This window comes from Pithys albifrons, chromosome 12 (genome assembly GCF_047495875.1).
Source record: "Pithys albifrons albifrons isolate INPA30051 chromosome 12, PitAlb_v1, whole genome shotgun sequence".
NCBI lineage: Eukaryota > Metazoa > Chordata > Aves > Passeriformes > Thamnophilidae > Pithys > Pithys albifrons.
In genome coordinates, this window is record NC_092469.1 from 15,684,201 (window position 1) to 15,706,236 (window position 22,036).

Below are 22,036 nucleotides of genomic sequence, written 5' to 3' on the forward strand. Positions count from 1 at the left end.
CACCACATGCCTGAGTTCCACTGGTGCACTCAGGATCCTTCGGCCAGGATTAGACAGTGAGATTCTGGCTCTGCTGCAGTAAGTTGTCTCATCTAGGGATGTTAGGGCAGGAAATCCCAGCATTTCGATATCAAATGCAAGTAAGAAAAACAAATCATTCTATAATCCTCTCTACCTAAGAGGGCACAAAGGCTCCAGATCAACCTTAGATTGTGCTGTGATTTTGTCCAATATGTAGAGACTGATGATTCCTCTCTCACTTTGACCTTAAAAAGTAAGGTAAAGAGAGGTCACAGGGACCCATCAATATCCTGCACCTCTTTCAATTGACTTGTTTCACCTACTTAATGCCATGTAGATTACCCACGATGGGACTATCAGCTGCCTCTGTCATAACCTCACATGTATATGCTGATGTGACACAGCTCAACAACTGTGCAATACACAGAGACATCTAGAAGAATGCCTAGAAGAAGCATGTAACAAAATTTTGCTTCCCTGAATTTATCTGATATTTAATTGGCTGAATTTTGTGGTATTCAGGATTTAAGAAGTGCATAGATGGGATGTAACAGCTATTCCTGAGTTTTTAAGGTTTCATTCTTTCCTATACTTTGCAGTCCTCTAATTTATCTACTGTACCTTGAAATAATTTGGGGTTTATTCATCACAGCTCAAACTTGATTCTGTAACACTTTGCTCTGTCTTTACTCAGTTTTTAGCATATATCAGTTATGACAAAGGACATTCCTTTTCTGTCAGGAAGGTTTTGAAATCATATTTATCATATTTACAATATGATTTAGAATGCTGGGGTCTTTATGCATATTTTTATACCAAGGTTTACACACAAGTGTTCAAGAGTAAGAACCTGCCTGGTACTTTCTTCAGGATGAGAAGGCAAAATTATTGCAAAAAGAGGTGACATAATTTTGTCTATAGAACTCATTCTTCTTTAAAATTCTCACAAAGGAACAATTCTTCAACTGATTTTGCAGTGAGTGTAAAGATCTTTCGCTCCGTGTTGTTTCAGATTTACCCAGTACCTCAGGCTTTCTGCACCTCTGTGCTTATTTCCATATCACACACTACAGGCTGAGGCATCTTGGGACACAGAGGAATAGTGATTTTCTTTCTTCTTTTTCCAGATATCTTAGTTGTGGACCCTGGAAAGAGCATATTCCATTTGCATAGTTCTCCTCACTCACAGTGCACACTTCCATATTTAGCATGGAGATTTGTTTCCTAAACCTCATTAAGCAGGGAATATTTTTACTAATCCAATTCAGCAAATTATAATTTTATCAGAACTGTCCTTTAGAAAGAGCTTTTGGAAATTGCCCTACAACTCATCTGGAAAATGTGCATAGAAGGATTTATTTTCCAAACAGAAAGACTCAATCTCTCATTTAAAAAAAAAAACACAAAACCAACGCAGGACAATAGTTGATATTGCTAACTTTAATACAGTGCCTGTTTTCTGTACCATAGATAAAAATTCAGCACTTTACAAGAACTGACCTTTACTTTAAATCTCTCTTTAGGAGCAGATATTGCCCTTATCACTTTGTCAGCATTCAATGTACCTGACTGGTGGGAAAAGGGGACACTGGAATCAGGAGTGTGGGGGTGTTGCACTGACAAACACACTGTACATTTCTTTTGCTCCTGAGTCTCTGCTAAGGAAACTTTCCTGTCCAACCATTCAGGACCCACTCTGAAAGCCCCACTCACACCACCCTGGACTGTTCCTTGCTGGGTCTGAGGCACCTTTGCAGCAGGTGCTCCAGTGCCCCCACGGGTGCTTGGTTTGGCTCCCTGCACACCCCATGCTCACACTGGCAGGCCAGTTGCCTTCACCAGTTTGACCCCCAGGTCTCCCGGAGTGCAGTCCCACACACCTGGTTCCTTTCAGTAATTTAATCGTGGTGCAGTGACATGAGAACAGCTCCAGCTAGTGCCTCTGGGGCAGAACCCTGAACAAAGGCATTCTGGAGCTTGTGTCCCCCTGAGATGTGTGCCCTATTCCAATGGTGATGTTTAGTCTGGGGTCTTCTCACTGCTCACTGGCTCCTGCAGAATCTCTGGGTGACAGGCCACCTCCCAGCTTGTGACTCCATGCTGGGGGTTCCAGCCATTCCTCCACCTTGGGCACAACTTGTTCACACGGCGGCTGCACACCAAGCCACTGGCTCGGGGGTATTCCATGTCTCCATTGGTGATACCTGTCTAACAAATTAAAGCCATTTAGATTTTTACAAATACAGCACACCACGGTTCACAAAAAGCTCAGCATTTCTTTGTTGGCTGGATTTTTATAGCCCATACTGCCAGGGTACCTAAGGGACACACAGGTGACGGAAATACATCATCCTGAGATCTCAATCAGCACTGTCTGTGCTCTTTTTCTTAGAATTAAATAAAATAATACAAGATTTAATAAACTGGTTCAAATTTTATTATTTTGCATAGGTTTGACTTTGATGAAGATATTAAAGTACCAGCAGGCTAATTGATGATGACAAAACAATAACAAATCACAGTGGATCCAGCCTGAGCAAACAACAGCAGGAAGAATGCTGAGGTCGTAAGAATTAAAAGATAATTAAAGTTGCATTGGGTCATGGACTGAAAATGTCATTAAAGAAATCATCAAACCACCTATAAATAGTTCTCTAATTATTTTTCAAGGAAATTGTCAGGTGTTTCAACTCTGCTCAATTGTCTGTGTTCCTTCCTCAGCAGAACAAAGACTGAAATATTTACTAGATTATTTAAATGTTGTTTTATAGACCACTGTGTATAGAAAGGATAATGTTTTTGGCATATACAGCTTAGGGAATATCAAGAAAACTTTAATGTGGTGAAAAATGAACTAATTTTGAAGCAACAAAAGAATGAGCCAAAAAAAAAAAAGGACAAGGTCAGATAAAAATTCAGATAAAAATGGAGCATAACCACAGTTTTCATGCTTTTACAACCCAACCAAGAATTTAGCACAGGTTATTTGATTCTGCCATCAAAATATGACTTCATTATTTATTTTTTAGCACTAAAATAAATTACTTTGGGATGTAGCCTCCCCTTGAAATCCAAGGTATACACAGCTCATTAGTATTGCCTTCTGCCTACTCAGCACAGCCACATCCATCATGTGCTCTGCAAGATGACCCATGTCCTTAGCTGCCAAGGAGAAAAACGGGCATAACCAACCCTCCAGGTAGCATTTCCTTGGCTTTCCATGAACTGACTGTTGGGTTCACGTGCATGTGTTTAAGCCACAGAGCATTTCCCTGACTGCAGAGCAGCTGCTCCGAGGGGCCAGACCCCGCAGTGGGCCAGTCCTGCTGCTGGGCTCAGTGGTCCTGCCGGAGGATGGAGCTTGGCAGCTGCAGCTGTGCCCTGGGCTCAACCCGGTGCCTGTAGACACAAGCTTAGATTCCTGGAATGGTTTATGCTGGAAGGGACCTTAAAGCCCATCCTGTTCCAACTCACTGCCATGGGCAGCGACACCTTCCACTAGACCAGGTTGCTCCAAGCCCCGTCCAAACCTGGTCTTGGACACTTCCAGGGATGGGGCAGCCACAGCTTCTCTGGGGAAACTGTGCCAGAGTCTCAGCACCTCACAGGGAAGAAGTTGCTCCTCAAACCTGATCTCATCTTGCCTTCTGTCAGTGTGAAGCCATTCCCCCTTGTCCTGTCCAGACACATCTCCAAGGTCCTGCTTTCCCTGAGCTCTGGGTGTGCAGGGGACCGCCGTGTCCTGAGCAGAGCCACTGGCGGCAGAGCAGTCACCGCGGTGCCGAGCAGGGGGATATGGGACATGGTGCAGTGCCGATCCACAGCTTCAGCCCCATTCCTAATCCAATCCAAGCCGTGATCCATGCCGGGTTTTCTCCCATTCCATAGCCTGGCCCTGATCCAGTCTGGGTTTTTCCCCAATCTGGATCCCAACCCTGATTATTCAATCCGGGTTTTCCCCCATTCTGTATTCCAGCCCCATTCCGGTCTGGATTTATCCCCATTCCCGACCTGGGCAGGCCAGGTTTTCTCCCATTCCGTATGCTGGCCCTAATCTAGTCCGAGTTTTCCCCATTCTGTATTCTAGCCGCTACCCAGTCCAGGTTTTCCCCCCTATTTGGGGTTCCAGTCCCGGCCTTGATCCAGTCCGGGTTTTTTCCCCACTCGAGATTCCATCTGTAATCCAGGCCGTCTTTCTCCTCATTCCCGTTCCCTCCCCTGTCGCGCGTGCGCGGTGCGGGCGGCGGGCGGTACCGGCGGGCAGCGCGGGAGCCCCGGCCGGGTGCGGGCCATGTCCGAGGCTTATTTCCCGGTGGGCCCCGGGCTGGGGCTGGAGGAGAACTTCCTGTCGCTGGACGACATCCTGATGTCGCAGGAGAAGCTGCCGGGGCGCGCCGAGAGCGCTCTGCCGCGCCTGGCCCTGGCGCTGGGCACCGGCAGCGCCGAGTCCGTCCCGGAGGTAACGGGGGCAGGGATAGGGACCGGAACAGCGACAGGGACCGCGAGAGGGACAGGGACAGGGACATGAACAAGAACCACCCTCCGGGGCATACGGAGCTTCTTCGGCCGCCGCCTCGCCCCCGGCCCGTGTCGCTTCCCCGGCCCGTCCGCCCGCCCGCCATTTCCGCGGTCACTGCAATGAAATCGGTGCTTCCCGCTGCTGTTTGAAAGTTATTTTTACTTTTATCACATGTGCTTTGTATGTTTGGGGTTTTGTCGGTTTTTTATTTTTTTTCTTCTGGTGTTTAATAACCTGACAATTATTAGACTGTAGAGCATCAATGAAAAACTCGCTTTCCGAGCCTCTAAAGTGTGTCTGGTTTATGTTGCTGTCACAGTAGACTGTTCTGAAAACAAAATTGGGTTTTTTTTGTATTGCTGGAAATTTATTAATGATGATCATTGTCTGTCTTTGGGGCTACTTAATGTTTATTTTCATGGGAAGGACAAGTTCTGGTTTCTCTCATTCCTCCAGGGATCAAAGCTGGAAATCCCACTGTGGCTTGCCAAAGGGCTACACGACAGCAAAAGGAGAATCATTTCTGTGGAACTTCCAAAGATTTACAAGGAAGCCTGGAGGACAGTGTTCAGTGCTGATGCCAATGTGGTTGATCTGCATAAAATGGGGCCCTACTACTATGGATTTGGCTCCCAGCTCCTGAATTTTGACAATCCGGAGAATCCTGAGATAGCTGAGAGTATCCTGCAGGCAAGTATCTGAACTAAGGTTTGAAATTCAGTTTTGCATTTTTCTATCTTCCTGTTGTTCCCAGCTGCTCAGCAGTCTTCAGAAAAAATGTCCTGGTGTAATCCAAATGGTCCTCTTGACTACTGCTGGAAGCTTCAAGTATGCATCCAGGAGTGTAATTTTTGCCTGGTTTCCACTCTGTAGATACAGTGTTTCAAAAAGTCCTGTAAAACAAGACTATAGGAGATGTAAGGACATCTAACTGTGTCTGCTGCAGGACAGAATTAACTCACCCACTGTTGTTTCAGTTTTTCTACACTGTTTTTAAAGCTCTGTAGCAATGAGACCTCACACTGCCCCAGGCAATATGTTTCAGTACTTCTTCACCCTAATCGTAGGTTTGCTCTAATGTCTAAACCAAAGCTCTTCCCAGTAATACAAGCTCTGTTCTGTTTGTCTTCTACAATATAAATCCTGAGGACAGAGTATTCTCTTCCTTCCTGCAGAAGTCCCAGTTCATTTGGTATCTCTCTCTGGGTCATGTTTTCTAATTTCTGATTGTCCTTATTTCTGATGTCTTTCCAGTAGATCTGCATCTGCTGTGCTGTGCCCTGAACAGCACAGTCTCAGGGTCAGGACTTGTGCTGATGAAAACAAAAGGATTACTTTGTGAATTCTGTGGGCTGTGATTGTCTTTGTTCATTGTGGTGCAGCATCTTGTTTGTCACGGAGCTGTGACTGCTGTGTTTGGTTTGCACAGGGAGGTGGTACAGGTTGCATACACAGGCAATTGTTTGTCTTCCTGACTTTGTACAGTTCCCTGTTTCTGCCTTAATGCAAAACCTGATGTTAGTCCTGAGTGAATGACATCCTACTATTTTCACACCTTCTAATTTTTCAGGATCATTATGAATTAAGAGTTCTGCTCCACAATGTGCCTTCAGTCATTCCTCCTCCTTCTCCTGCTTGTTATTTGCTGATTTAATAAGCACAACTTCTATTCCTTTAGTAAGCTTATTAATTAGCATCTCAAAGAGTACTTTGTCCAGATAGACCCCTGTGGAACTCCACTCAGTATGTTCTTCCCTCCTGACAGGAGCTATGGGTGATGATTGTCTTTTCCAACCATCTATGGGTGGTCCAGCTAAATTTTCCAAGAATGCTCTGTGACAGATACCCCTCCACTGCTTTGCCTCCCTGTGCAAGGCCTGGCATCCTTCCTTAACAGGAAATGAGGCTGATCTCTCAGTTTGTTCTTGGCAAGTCCACATTGGCTGTTGCTCTTTTATTCACTTGCAGAGGTTTATGTATAGTCTGCTTGTTCCATTAGGTTTCCAGCAATTGCTACTGATGGATTTATAATTCCCTGGCTCTTCCTTCCTCTCTTTCCATCTCCTCTTTCTCTTTTAAGAGATAGATACAATCATTGCCAGTTTCCGGACTTCAATGTTCCTTGAGCTTTTAAACATAACCACTAACAGCTCTGAGATCTCATCAGCCAGGTCTCTAAGTGGGCTGGGATGATTGCTATTGCATTTTATTTCTTTCTTTATGCTTTGCATTAAGGCTGGTGCAGAGAGGCTTTAAAACGCTCCTGCTTTCATGGGGTTGTCCACTGCAAACGTGCCTTGTGCATTGAGGGTGTGACCACACCTCTCCTTGTCTTTTCTCTTTCTGCTAATGGGCATCTTAGGAAAAACAGCACAGCAGAACTTATTGACAGAAAAATCAAAGCACACAAGCGTTTTACTTTGTTAAAAGCAAACTGGAGGGGAGTTGTGCTGACTTAAAAAATAAATAAAATAATAAAAAACCCTCTCTGAAATACTCAGAAACACTAAATGTGAAGTATAACTATTTGGTGACACAGTCAAATTGAGAGTTATTAAGTTATATTAATGCTGTAAGTTCTGATGATTCTAAAATGAGCTTCTGAAATAAAGCACAGCTTTCAAAGTGTTTTGACCCTTTTTTTCTTGATTCCCAAAAGTAAAGATAGAGAGGGAAATAAAAATCCTTAAATATGTCTTGTTGCTTAGTTTTTAAGATGGTATTTATACGTTGTAGGTATGGTGGGGTTTTTTTAATAGCTAAGTGTTTTTCTATCGTACTGAAAAGAACACTTTTCAGCAGTGGTTTGGCTTAACTTCAAAGATGTTCTTAAGTTGCAGCTTGTACATTCTGCAGAGCTGCTGTAGCATGGGATTCATTCTACTCACTCGGAAGCTCGTGAGGTTAAAAGGAATAGGTTGTAATTGTGTTGTACCTGTTGTTAGGAAGCAGCCAAAGTCTAATTTCATGTTTGCTTCCCATCCAGTATATCAGACACTTGCTCTCCCAGCTCAGGCACAAAGTGGTTTTGGCTTTGTAACCAAGGTTAGTAGGTTGTGCACAGGTTGCAGTCCCTTCGCTAGTTGCAAACTGGAGACTAAACCTTTGGTTTTCCAGTCTTCAGAAGCTCAGGCCTCCAGCATTTGAGCTGAGGGAGCCTCTGTGTTTCCTGTCAGTAATTCTGTTTATCATCTTTAGACATTCATCAACCGTTTCCGTCGCATCATGGACTCCTCTCAGAACGCCTACAACGAGGACACGTCGGCGCTGGTGGCCCGGCTGGATGAGCTGGAACGGGCTTTGTTTCAAGTTGGCCAGAAAGGGCTGAATGATTTCCAGTGCTGGGAAAAGGGACAGGCTTCTCAAATCACAGCTTCCAGTCTGGTCCAGAACTATGGGAAAAGAAAGTTCACAGAAATGGATGGTTAAAAGCCTCAAGAACATGGAGCTACAGTGGTGGATACAGATTTGCAGTCTGTTACAGAAAAGTGAATCAATTTGGGGAAGGACAGGCTCCTTGTCCTTTAATGGGAATTCTCCTCTGTAAAATCTTTGGATTAGACTAGTGCAAATTTGAAAGGCAGAGGGCAAGGGTATAAAAAATAGATCACATCACATCACTCCTGAGGATTTGCAGATAAAGTGTTTGCTAGGTGACTGAAAGGCTATGAGAGGAATTTCTGAAAGGGTAGTTAATATTTATTATTCTTCCAAATTGATATTTACAATACCAGATCTGGAAAAAAGTATAATTTATGTATCTCATCTTGCCCTTCCCATTCCAACCTCCTGGAAACAGCTGTTGACTTTATGAACAGCTTATGATGTGGAAAAATTGTGGTGCAAACAGCGTTAATTTCATTTCTTATACACTGGGGTTGAACAGGTACTCTTTGTGAGGCAGGAATGTTTTTTTTGCTGACTTCTGTACACAGTGCCCTGGAGAAAAATACCTCTTCAAACCCACATAAGTGCTGCCTTGTGCTCACTCTCCCTTTTTGACTCTTATGACCTTGGTGCTGCACAGGGTAGAGAATGTTCTTGTTTGGTGCCAGTGGCTTTTGTGATGGATGTGTCTTGGTGATGGGTGTTTTAGAGGAGACAACAGAAGGAAACAAAGAGTTAAGTCTGTACCAGATCAAAAGCAGAAACTTAAATAGACTTCTCCCCCATTATCAACCTCTGAGCTATCTGTTTTCCCATGAGAAATCCTTCTGATTACTAAATTTGGTTAGTAGAAGGGACAGAGCAAAGGAACTGAGTTTGCTTCCTTCTGATCCATCTAAATGATCCTAGTAAAATGATCCTAGTGTCATCCTTGCCAGTAGAAGTGACTGAATTTGGAACTTGTTAAACAGCACAGGATGATCTGTGTGAATGCCCTTAAACCTACGTCATCTGAAGTCCTATTGGATTGGCGACAGAAAACAGATGGGACTCAGTTTCTGCAGTCATCATGTTGTCCTTTGAAAGCAGGTATGAGACATCTAATGGGTGCTTCTAAGAAGATGGGCCTTGCAGAATACTTGAGTGGAGGAGCCAGATCCTGATAATACTGAGCACTTTGTCTTCTGTGGGAATCCCTGGGAGGTGGAGGTGTTGTTATGACTTGCAGATGCAGCTGGATATTGGATGCTTCAAATGAGTCCTCAAGAACAAAGGGTGCGTAGCCATTCCTTGGCTCAGCCTGTGGAGGTGGAGAGAGGGAACAATGTTCTGGCTTCACATTTTGGTGCCTCCACCTCAGCTGCACAAGGCCAGCTGTTCTGCCACAGGAGACTAATTGGAAACTGAGTCTGACAAAAGTATTTGAAGTGTGTGCAGAATCAAATGCTGCTGCACTTAATGACTTAATGGCACATAATTGTTTATGCATTTTTATGAAGCTTTTGTCTGTTGTCCATTTCTGGATTTTTATGCTGAATAAATATTTTGTAAGGGAATGCTTGTAATGTGAAAAGTCTTTTTGTCCCACAGCAGAAAAATCAAATTGAAAAGTCCAGGTGTCTGTTAGAGTGTGGCCCTGACAGATAATGCAGTCCTGCTTCTGTCACTCCCCTGCTCATACAGGTAATGCAGTCAGGGGCTACATTCATGCAGTCATGTGAACAGAAGTGATTCCTGTCTGACTTATCCCATGTGGGTACTGCCTCTTTGCTCGTTGTGGGAGAGACTTTCTGTTGGGGAACATTTCAGCCAATCAATAAGCTATTGATTTTGTAAATTGCATTTTTAGGAACATAAGATGGATTGAGATGAGTCCACGTTACTTCAACTTTGTTGTAAAGTGGTGGGTGGGAGGTGGAAATTGGCTGGCTATATCCATACCCTGCTGTGCATTGTGGAATAGACTTCAAGTACCATGTCAGAGCTGTGCTCACTTGCAGGGGAAGAAAATGTAAGTCCATCTGTGACAAGAAACATTTTTTATTGAAACTCATATGAACTTCTTGTAAAACTCTTAGCTCTTCTTATCTCTTCAGTGTATTTTTCTCAAACCACAGTGGCAGCCATGGAGGGCTGACCCCAGTTAAAGACAAAGAGTGGTGCAACCAGCACACACACAATTTCTCACCTATCTAAATTACCTTTTCACAAAACAGTCATGTTTCTTCATCTCCTTTGCTCTACACAATGTCTTTGGCACTGATTTATTTTTGGTTAGCAGAATGAAGGAGTTGATTTCTCCTGCCAGCCTGGGAGCCATGGGTGGTGTCATTTGGACCAGCAGCAACCCGGAGGAGCAGCAGCAAAAAGAAATGTTCTGAGAACTGACATAGTGTGATACGTGTGTTATTTATATGAGAGACATGGTGGCACCCAGCTGAGTTAGGTGCATGAGCCTTTTTGATCTTTATCGGTGGTTTTCTACCCGTTTTTGGTAACCAGCAATTATAAAAGCTTTGTTCAGTATTTTAATAGAACCAGTTACTTAACAGAGATGTGATGTAATTCAGTAGAGGCACAGTGTGAATGCTTTCTTTGCCCAGAGCTGCCTCTATCCCCAGATGTGCTTTTTATAAAATACATTGTCCAGTTACACAGCACATGGCACAGGAGTTCATGATTTTTTTAACTAAACCTAGCTATTCTAGTGCTGCCTCTGCCTGGCAGGAGGCAACTCAAAGCTATTCCTTGTCTTGGTTTTGTTTTCTTGGCAAGTGAAGGTAACACCCTTGTTAAGAGTGTGTTTTGTCCTCTGTACTGTAGGCAGTGCCTACAGCAAATATGCCAGCCAGATTTCCACAGCTCTGCTGCATCTGCCAGACCTCAGATGCCTATTGGATAAGTGCTTGTCAGAGTTAAAAGATTCCCCATCTCAGAAATCACCCTGGTTTTCCTGATCAGTCCTGTTAAACACTTGCTGCTAAGCTTCTTCAAGGCTGCCACATATCTGATACCTTTTAAGTGCTTTTCCCACTCTCTGCTCTCCTACCAAAACAGCCACTTGGCCCTGCAGAACATTGCTCAGCCCACGGTTCTGTTTTCCTGCACAACAGTGCATTTGCTAGAGCTGATGGCAGCTTGAGCACTAAATCCAGAGCAGAACTGCTGGGACTTGGGGCAAAAACGTGCAAGAATAATTGACTGCCCTGTTTTCATCCTGTCACATGAGTGCATAACAGGGGAAGGCCTTAGCGCTCCAGCTTTTGTGTGATAGTTTTGCTTTGCAAGACTGGCTTTGGGAGCTGAACTCTAGTGGGTGTAACATGCTGTGTTATGTGATGATGAAGCACTTTAGTTCAAGTCTGAGCTTAAGCCACTGGCGTTATGCAGGTCCCACCGAAACTGCTTTCAGTTGTAGGTAATGAGAATCCTGTTTGGCCTGTGACATTAAACTAGGTGTCTTAAGTGACTTTTCTATTGCATCTGCCAGGTCAAAACACCAGTCAAGTGAGATTCAAAGCAGAGTTTAGGTTGTGCTACCTTATCCTAGATTTGAGGTTACAAGAAGAGTAGATGTCATGGCTGGCAATGAAAATGAAGCATTACTGCTTGCTGCAGAAGGTGGGAAATGGGGAGAAAGCTGGCAAGAAAGAGTAGCTAGGGAAGTAGATGGACAGACACTTGGCTGTGCCCCTTCAGTTGATGTGAGATGTGCTGAGCATGCAGTGTCCTGGGGACTACCTAAGAGGGCAGGACCTGCCATGTTTTGGAGCAGTCAGTGCTCCAAGGGGCCCTACAGTACTGTGGTGGGTTGGGGAGGACTTAACACCCTGAATTCTGCTGCTTTCTCCTTCAGAAAGTACTACTTGCTTATTCCTCAGCTTGAAAGCCTGGAAAATGGTGCTAGGATTGACTGTTTACAGGCTGTGATTCACGGAGATCAGAAAGGCAAGAGACCAGCAGGTTGTTTTCTGTATGCCAGCCTGAGCTCAGTGCTCAACACATACGATCCAGAAATTCAAAGCCCTTCTCCTGGGACAAATTTAATGTCTTGTGGGCCTTGGCCATGGTAGATTGAGCTGTGCTCTGCTTTTGTCTTTTCCCATTTCTACAGCATGTCCTGACATTTTTGGGACGACAACAGGGAGAAGTAAAGTTGCATCTGCCCTCTTTTCCCCACCACTTGTTGGAGGGAGCTCCCTTGGGTGCCAAGCAAAGCAGCCTTGGAGAAGTTGCCACCCACAGTAGTCCTGGAAGCACCTGGGCATAGGAACATTGTGCCTGGAAAGGCAGCCAGCCTCGTGGATCAAGGCAGGGAATGTCAACCACTGTGGTCCCTTTGGGTCTGCTTGGGCAGGAGATGGGAGGTGAGAAGATGGGTAGCAGGGCAGGAAGGGAGAGGAAGAGGCTCTCAGGGGGCAAGTCAGCATTCAGTGTGGTTCTCTATCATTTGAAGGGATCCTCAAGTGCCATTGTAAACAGTGTAATCTCAGGAAATAAACTGCAGGTAGAGGAGAGGAGAAGGAGGAGGCAGGAACTGGAGAGGGACCTCAGAGTGAAAAAGAACCCAGAGGGGCTTTAGACAAGGATTGAAAATGAGGGAAAAGGAGAGTGAGCTTTCATCTCCCCTGGGCACTGTTTCCATTGAGTACGCTTGACTGGGTTTGCTTCACAGAGGAAATTGCTCTGGGGAGCCTCTTCCCTGGGGGCTGGCCAGCTTCCCTGTGCAGGATTCAGGCTTGCTGGGATGCCATCAGAGCCGAGCCCAGGCTGCTGCTCCTGGGGGGCTGTGAGCAGGGTGGCACAAGAGCAGTGGCTGTCCCTGGACCACTCTTCAGCTAGTGTGGAAAATTACAAGGGGTGGCACAGCCCCAAAGAGCCAAGGCATTTGTTCTGATTTTCAAAACACTTCATTAATGTCATTGACAATACCAGCAGGTTCCTGAGATTAGCATGCTTCTATTTTTGAAGAGTTATTCCTCATGGCAGGCTGCCATGCAGTGCCAGTGGCCTTAGTATCCTTTCTATCTGGATTGGCAGGACACACTGCTCTGTTGCCTTTCTTTAGCCTTTGTGAGGACTTACAGCTCTTTGCAGTGGGGAAAATACCTTTGAGTTTCTCAGGTAGACCTATGCAAGGCAGAAATCCCTTGTGTCTTAGTACAGAAGCCAGTTTTCCTCTGCTAGGTTGAGGCAAGGCATGGGCAGCAGCTGGGCTGAGCAGAGTTTGGGGTGTGAGGAGCATATAGGAATGCAGATGAGGTTTGCAGAGTGCAGTGTGTTCCTCCACAGGGTTCCCTCTGGCTGGGCCTAGGTCTGGGTGCAGACTTCCAGACACAGCATCTCAGGGGAACAGCACATTGTGCTGATGCAGCAGTTGAGGGATGTGGCTGCCTTGGTGCACATTCCTGGGCAGGGCCACAGCTGCAGCACTGCACCCTGCTGGGTCAGGATGTGGCTGTGTTCAAGTAATGGAGAACAGCTAGCATTCCCTGAGGTTCCCCTGCTCGTCAGCTCATCCCCCTTGGAAACACAAACCATGGGACTTGCTTCTCTCCATCTCTAGATGGAAGGTGTAGGAGTTCAGCAGCACCCCAGGACCATTTCAAACTGCTATTCTCTCCTAAGTGTGTCTTTAATGCCTGATGTGATACAAAGCTGTATTGGAGTCATGCCACTCAAATGTCCTGCATGGTGCTCTTGCCTCTGTTTCAGGCTCAAGTTCTTGTTGACAACTGCTCATTAAAACCATGTTACCTTCAATTAGCCTACGAAATGGAGAAGGGACCTGTAGGGTGGTGATTGCTTTAAAGCTTGGAAACTGTCTTCAGTTTATGCTGGGATCCTGTAATATCAAAGAAAAATAGCTTTACTGTAAGAAATTTGTTTTCCTGCAGGTAAGCTTTGAGAAATTGCAATCCTAAAGACAGTCCCAGACTTACTGCCCTCAGATTTCTCTGTGCCTAGAAATAGGCAGTGGTAAGGACATGTCTCTTGAGGGTCATGATGGTGCTGTTCCATCTCTGTTGTGATGCTGTGATCCAAAAAAATGTGACAAAAAGCAAATGGAGATTGAAAACTTCACTCTCAGCTTGTATGGCTTATAAGACTGGGCTTATCTCCAGCTGTCCTATTAGTACTTTGAGGACCCTGGGTTCTCCCTAGGGAAAGCAGAAGCACAAGGAGGATTTTGACAAACCCTTACAAACCCTTGTTGGACATAAAAGACAGTTTTCCCCCTGACTTCAGACCAAGAAGCTGCCAAATGCTTGGGATGCTGTGTGACTTTTTTTTCCCCAGGCATTAGAGCAAAAGTGGAGTGAGGATGTGACCACAGGAGAATATCATCCTGTGGCTGGGGCGCTTGGCAGCTGTGCACTTGGAAGGAAGCAGTAGAAAGATGCAGTGATAAAGTACAATCAAACCAGTCATTTAATATGCCTGTTCCTCATCCTGTGGGAACATCCTTGGCAGGGTGGGTGTATCTTGGCAGACAGGCAGCCATCACAGGTAGCATTTAAGGATGAGTTTCTTGCCTTCACCTCAATTACAAGATTTGCAAGGTTTTGGGTGTTAAATTGATGCCTGGAGGAGTAGAAGCTGATGGATCCTACAGCCCCTTTCTTAACTGCTCTTTGTGTCCATGGATGACTGAATGGCCACTTTTGCTGTTGAGGCAACTCCGAACCTGGGGTCAGGGAGTGGAGTGATCCTGGTCATGGCAGGGGAACCATGCACAGGTCCTGGGCATCATTAACAAAACAACTGAACAAAACAACTGTGGGAGTCACTCTTTGCAAAGGCTTTTGGAGAAGAGCCAGCCCTTCAGCTGTGCTGATGGAGACCTAAGGAATGCTGATGGAGTGGAGTCAAGCATCCTGGGCAGGGCTGTACTCTGTTGTACTGCCCCTGTGAGTTTGGGCTGGCTCCAGTGAAACCAAAAGGGTTACCCCAAGTTTGCATCAAATCAGCAGAGTTCATTGCAGTCATGGTGGATTTACTAAGCTCTGCCTAGGGGCTGAGCTGTGATTTTTCCTTTCAGTTTGGGCTCTCGGGTGCACAAATGCAGCTCTAGCTGCCTGGCTGTGAGTCTGTCCCTGCTGATGCAGGCAGAATGAGCGAACAGATCATGGTCTCCCTGGATGGCCAGGCCTGCCCTGATGAGCACTGCTCTGGATTCACACCAGCGTGCTCCAGGGAAGCCCTCCATGGGCACGCAGTGGCATTTAAAAGAGCAATCCAACCCCCTGGAGCTCCCCTGCATCCTGGCTGCCCAGCCTGTGCCCAGCACCCTGGAGCTTCAGCTGAGTCAACAGGGCAGGACAGCACAGGAAAGGGAAAAATCACTGCGAATCAGGGCTTGAGAACAGCATCTGCTTCATGGCAAAGACCGATTTAATCTCCTTAGCAATCGCCTCAATTGTAGAATCAGCAGGATGCTAATTAATTGAGAGGCACTCAACGACTGCCATTGAGATCCCTTCTGGCTTTAAGTGGAACCCTTTTGGGTTTGGCAGTTGTGACTGGCTGCTCTCCTAGGGAGAGGGCCTGCCCTGGGGCTAAAGCCCTGTGTGGGGTGTCTGACACCAGTCACCCTGTGACTGCCCATCCCTTTCTGCTGGCTCTGCCGAGAGCTGGGGTGTCCCTATACCAATGAGATGATGCCACAGCTGTGTGATGGTGGGAAAGCACCCACACCACCTCTCACTCCTGGCTCTTGGCTGAGGGAGCTAGTAGAGTGGGGTGGCTGGGATCCATGGAACCCCTCACCCTGCCTCTCCCTGTCCCCTTCAGCCTGGAGCGGGCACCTCACCTCCACCCTGAAAGCCCACAAGCCGATTAAGCCCAGCATGTTAATTAGCTGTGACAGCTCATTTCGTTATCTTGCACTTAGTTATTGATGGGCTGCTTGTGACTGGATTCACAGCAAAGGTCAGTGCCAGTCTGGGCCAGAGCCCCTTGTTTGGTCCAGCCCAACATGTGGGATGGGGCTCCAGAAGCCCTGCCGGGACCAGCTGTAAACCAGCAGTATGATCACACAGCCAGCAGCAACGTCAAAAGTGATTTTACCCCAGGGATATGCAACACCCTGACTTGTGAGGACCTAGAAGTAGAGAGAAATGGGTTTGGATGGGTATCTGGCACCCACTGGTGCAAGCCACTCTTTCCAGGGCTGTTCGACACAAGGATTGGATTTAAAGCCCCTGAGCTGGGAGGATGCACAGACCAGGACAGCACCTGGTATCCAGCTCTCCCTAAACCAGTTTGGTGACTTCATCTTAGTTTGGTCTTTTGTTTCTCCTGCAGGGGACAGGGATAAAAAAGGAAGGAGAGGATGAGTGGGCTAGGAGGTGTGTGCAGTGTGGCTGTGCTGGTGCTCTCACAGGTTCCTGGTGCCAGGTGGAATTCAGACTGCTCCTAAAGGAAAGCTGCTGAAATTGGGTGCCTCCAGCTTGGGCAGGCATGGCAGGGGCTGGAAGGGCAGCAGGCCGGTGGCTATGTGCAAGGCAGGAGAAAATGTTCAACTCCCTACTATTACCCAAGTGACTACACTTTCATTGGGGTTAGGGCTTCATGGAGAAAAGGACTCTAGAAATACTGACTTCTGCTTCCCATTATTGGTGAGTCAGGGAGTTCTTAAGTCCCCCCATCTCCAGACAGGTACAGGGAGTTTGATGGAAGCTCTCCAGAAGAGCAGTTGCTGAGGGAAGAGGCAATGAGGGATTGTGAGGAAAAATTGGTGGGTTTTGATTAAAAGCTCCAAAATCCTGGCTGAGGCACTCAAACATACTTAATGTGCCTTTCCAAGGAGCTGCAGAGCTGAGAGAGGAAGGTTTATGGTTGTCCAGTGAGCCAGGAGCTGTGGGAGGAAGAGGTGAACCTGCCTCTGGTTGAGAAGGTTATGTTGCAAAGGGTTAATGTGCTGTCCTGGGACAGTGATGACATGCCTTTGGCCAGCCCTCAGCCTCTCTCCCAGCATCTGCCACGTCCATGGCCCAAATGCAGTGCAACAAGAGAATGCATTAGTGAGAAGTGGGATGAAATCATTAGGATTGATGGATCCTCCCCAGAGCTAGACGTATTGATCAGCTGAGAGCCAAGGAAAAGGTCAGGGCCAGAGCTAGTGTGGTGCAGGCAAGGGGAGCTGGGTGGCTCCTGTGAAAAGGCTTTTGGGACCAGCAAGGAGGAAAGACTGCAGGTGGCTGCTGGGGCAACTCCACATGCCTTCTCCTGCCTGGGCAAGGATTGTCTGTGCTGAAGCCCTTCCTGCATGTACTGTTCTGTTTTGCTGCATCCCCCTCCTGACCCAGGCACCCCATCAGGGAAGCTGATGCCTGGAAAACCCCTGATGCTCCGGACTCCTCTATTTTCATGACTGTGACCCGAGGGACCCTCCAGCCCCTCCACTCCTGCTAGTCTCCCACATCCAAGCACAGGAAATTCACTTCCCCTCTGGTTTTGCCAAAGGCTTTGCTGTCCCTCCTCTGTGACAGCCCTTCCTTGGCTCTGCCACCCACCCAGGAACCTGGGCCAAGGCCCTTGCCTGGCTTTATTTTGGATGTGCTGATGAGGTCTGGGAGTCTGTGCAGCACAAAGAGAGCAGGCTTTGCTTGCCTGGATCCATCTCTGCCTGCAGAAGCACAGGAGGGCCAAAGCCACCCAGGGACACAAGGCTTCTGTGACCATCTGTGAGACATCCTGAGGGACCCCTTTGGGGACATCTGTATCCTGCCAGACATAGGTTTGAGCTAGAGAAGCTTGTTTTCATGGGCATCCTGCAAGTGATGGGCTGCAGCTTGAGCACAGAGGGGAGAACCAAGATCCAGCCTTGTGCAGGGATTAGCAGCATTTTGCTGCCTCAGTGGGAGGTTTGCTGAGTCCATCTGTGCTTGCTTCTTACCTTTCCAGTATTAAAAGCCAAATATAATCTGCTTTAAAAAATCTGCTTGGTCCACCTGAAGGCCTCCATACTCCTGGGAAAGTGGTCTGTGTTCTGAGACACAAGTGCCCTTGGCTGCTGCCATGTCCTGGTCTCATCATGAGGTGACTTTTGGTATGTGCTTGTGGAACTTCCTGGTACCCAGGCAGGAGTGGGATCGCCTCCCCACCTCCTGGCCAAGCTGCACACAACCAACTAGGGGAGAGCTGCAGCCCATGCACACACGTGTCCCCTGTGTCTCTGAATGCAGGTGGTGACTGGGGAACTGTGGAAACTCTGAGAACAGTTGAGTCTTCCCAATCCATCACCCTCCCCTTAAACCATCACAGCAATTTGTAGCCAAAGAAGTCAATCCCTGGAATGGCATTATCCTGTTCTCTAGAGGAAGGTAGGAGTGGGCAACTTTGCTCTATTGTGACAGGTGCTGTGCAATTGAAAATGCTGATTAATGCTGCCTTTGAGAATGTGCCAGTCTCTGGCCTCTGAAGAGAGAGACCCTGCTGTCTCTGCTCTGTCTCACACCTATCAACTTGCTAAACACACACATGCCATCACTCTGAGAACCCGGCTCAGCTCTGCTGACAGGTATTTATTTAAAGCCTGGCTTGGATCTGAAAAGGGGCTGTGACAGAAGCAGCACAGCAGGACAGGTCACCAGTGCCACCCGCTCCTGTGGCTGGGAGGAGGAAGGAAGGGATGGAGGGGGCTGATCTGGAGAGATGGGCAGGAGGTTGGTCTGTGGGCCCAAAGGCAGCCCAGAAAGTCACAGAGGGGCTGTGGGTGGGCTCTGGGGAATGGGACCTTCTGAAGAGGTCCTGTCGGTAGGCAGCTCTCCAGACCCATGAAGTGAATGCCGAAGCTGAGATGAGAGTTGAGCAGGTTCATCACAAGGAGAAAGAGTTTAAGGCAGTGCAGTGCTGCACACTTGCTGCAGGCACACTGCTCTCCAGGGCCAGGTACCTTCTTTAAATCACCTTCACTGTGGTATGCTTGGCAGATTAGCACAGCTGATGGACCCAGATCTTCAATTTCAGAGATAGGTGCCTGTGCAGAGGCAGTTTTGGAAATGGCTGACAATGAAATCCCCAGGGCTGCCTTACTCCTGGCCTGAGTGCAGCTGAGCCATGGGAATTTTTCTTGGCTGGTTGCAGGTCTTTTTTTTTTCCTGGCTTTTGGACAAAATCATCCCATTGCCCTGAGGCAGAGGAGCTGTGAGCACAGGGAGGAACAGGGCTCGGAGAAGCAGCCATCCTGCAGAAGTGGTGGGAGGCTCAAGCAGCGAAAGGGGGGGACTGAGGGTCTGAATGAAGAGAGACACTTGAATGGGGCCCAGCCCTATTAGAGGGACATAGGAGAATTTCTTGTTAGGGCAGAGCCTGCAGCCAGGATGGAAAATTACTGGTAGCCCCGTGTTTGGAGGGCAGGAGGCAGCCAGGGGGGACTGGCAGCTCGCCAGCCTCAGCACATGCTTTGTGGGGCATACAGGGCATAGCACAGCTTTGCCCTGCACCAGGTCACAGAGGCTGTGCTCCCCGTCCTGGGCTTGTGGACTGTGTTGCAGGGAGAGGATGCTGAGTTCCCTGCAGGATTGTACCTTCCCAGGCAGCTTCAGTGGAATGTGTGGTGTCAGGCTGTGGAGCAGCAGGGCTGGCTCCTGTCTGTCCCTGTCCCTGCCTGCAGCCCAAGCCCTGAGCTCACACACAGGCAGTGCCACGGTGCAGCCTCCCCTTGTTCTGCAGTTCTAGGGGGACCAACAAGTCCTGGGACCAATCTGGAAGCTCCAGGAAGGATTTGAGGTGTCTCTTTTGAGGTGTCCAAGGTCCAATTGCCCTGCTGTCATTCTGACTGCTTATTTTTGTGTCAGCAAGGTGTGGCCCTTTGGCTGCCCTGCAGATGTAAGGCTGGGGCAGATTGTGCCTGCTTTAGAGGTGAGATGCCTGTCCTAGGTGGGGTGCAGGATGGGGCCCATCACTGCTGCCTCCAGCCCAAGCCAGCCTGGTAGCCCCATCGCTATGGCCATAGCTCCAACATATGGTCCCATTCCTATGGAGTGGCTCTAATTGACAGAAACCTCTTCCTTAGTAACAAGCACCTCTCCACAGCCACCAAAGTCACACTCTCAATGCATTGTGTGCACTGCTGGTTTCTGGGAGATGGCTCCTGTGCATTTTGAAAATAGGTCCTTGGGATATATCTCACCAACTGCTAATTCTCCCTCTCTTGAACAGCTTGACTGAAACAGTCCATCAAAGGTCTGGGGCTGAGCAAGGCAGAACCAGAAGCCACATGCTCCAAACAATGTCTTTATTTAAGGGCAACATAAAAACATCACACTCACGCACAACTGAGGCTAAATTTAGCTCTGACTCCTCTGCACATCGTCACTGGACTGCATGTGCCTCGGGGTGGTACCTAATCCCCGTGAAACCCTTCGATACAGGCACATTGATTGTGCCAATCCCCTTCACAGCCAACGTAGGCAGCCAGCACATCTGCCCCAGGCTGCTTCTCCTGCTGCCCCCAAATTAGTCCTGTGTGCAGCACAGGGTGCAGCCTGGAGCAATCAGATGTGTGTTGAACCCTGCCCTGTCTCAGAGCTTGGATTCAGACCTCTGCTTCCCTTGCTGGTTACATCTATGGTCCCTCTCTGCTGCTGGCAGCCATGTGCTCTGTCCATCACCAGCTGTCCACCACAGGATGGGTCCTTCTGGCACTGCCAGTACTGGGTACCACTGTGGGGAAGGTGACCAAGGGGTGCAGAGGCACCTGCAGCGGGGTTAGGGGTCCCAGTTCACCTATGCCAGGTCAAGATGGAACTGTGGTCCTTGCAACAGGAGCTTTCAGGAGGAATAGGATCATTCTGGAACATTTTTTTAGAGTTTTATAGCCTTTTCCTTCTTTTTTCATAAAATCTCTCCAGGTTTCTTCCAGAGTCCTGCCACCTCCCTATTGCCATTGATGATACCAATGGCTTCAGCAATTCTGGCCCCTGTGCCTCTCCATGTGCAGATGTGACTGGTGAAGAGAAGATAAAGCCCAAGCATGAAAAATTATTTATTCCCATAGAAATCCCTGGCAACTGAAGGAGGAGGAGGTTTGAATTTGCACAATGTCAGGAAGATCTGAATCCAACCCTATCTGATCCTCAACCAGTTCAGAGGAAACCCCTTGGCTGCTAGACCCACAGGAGAGGGTGAAAGGCAGCCCTGAATGCAGAGATCTGATCCCATTTAAGTGCTAGGTGCTGTGCTGGCTCCTAGTTGAGGGATTAAAGGGTCCCTGAGCTCCTTTACATCATGGGCTTTTCCTCTCCTTGAGGTGAGAAGGCGAATGCAGCCTGGATGCAGAGCTCCCAGTGACTCAGCGGGAGAGGCTGAAATCAGCTGAAAACTGGTCGCCATCCAAAAAGCCTGGGACAAGCTGTTAAAACGGATGTACCGGGGAGGGAGATGGATGTCTGTATGAGCAGACATTCCTCCAGCCCCTCAGCAGCTGTTTCTAGGATGAGCTGCCCACAACCACTCTCAAGGCACCCCTTGGCCCAGCAGTGAAAGGTGCCCTGAAGCAGAGGGGTATGTTGGCCACCATGGCTGAGGAGTGATGAGGCTGAGGTCTGGGATACCTGATTCAACACAAGTACTGAGGAACCAAGCACACTGAGGGGAGGTGATGGGGTCCTCTGCAGTTCCCCATGGGGATGTTTTGGTAAGGGCCAGTTTTGGATGACATATCCCATGCAGTTGCCTCAGGCAACATGAGAGCGGAGGCTGTAACATCCCTAACTGTGGGAAAAAAATGAATTAAAGTGATACCACAGAAGTATGGAGGAAGGAACAGTGGCAGGACAAGCACATGCAGCTTGGAGACAAGTGGAATTCAGCCCTTGCTCTAGGGGCACGCTAGTGTCCTAAGTCCTCACTGGACCAGCTGTCCCAATTTAGAACAATTCAGGTGATTCAGAACCTCCTGCTCGGCCCCAAACTGCTGACACCCAACACCCCCAGCATCAGTATGTGGGGGGTCATGACCCCAGTTGTGGCCTCCACTCCCGGGTGTTCCTTCAGACACCATGATTATCACCTTGGCACCTCCAGATCATGATGGCTCTGCTGTGGTGACCCTCATTGCACAGGTCCTCCTTCTCCTGGGACTGCCAGCCCCCTTGACCA

At 47.9% G+C, this 22,036-nt stretch overlaps 1 protein-coding gene across 1 annotated transcript; it reads left to right on the forward strand.

Annotated features, from left to right (window-relative positions):
• The first annotated feature begins 4,264 nt into the window (after positions 1–4,264).
• GINS3 (GINS complex subunit 3) lies at positions 4,265–9,477 on the forward strand. The gene is made up of 3 exons (XM_071567302.1): positions 4,265–4,480; positions 4,997–5,230; positions 7,739–9,477. Exons 1-3 carry the CDS (start codon positions 4,313–4,315, stop codon positions 7,967–7,969), a joined length of 633 nt encoding a protein of 210 aa, XP_071423403.1. The 5' UTR covers positions 4,265–4,312; the 3' UTR covers positions 7,970–9,477.
• Positions 9,478–22,036: the final 12,559 nt, after the last annotated feature.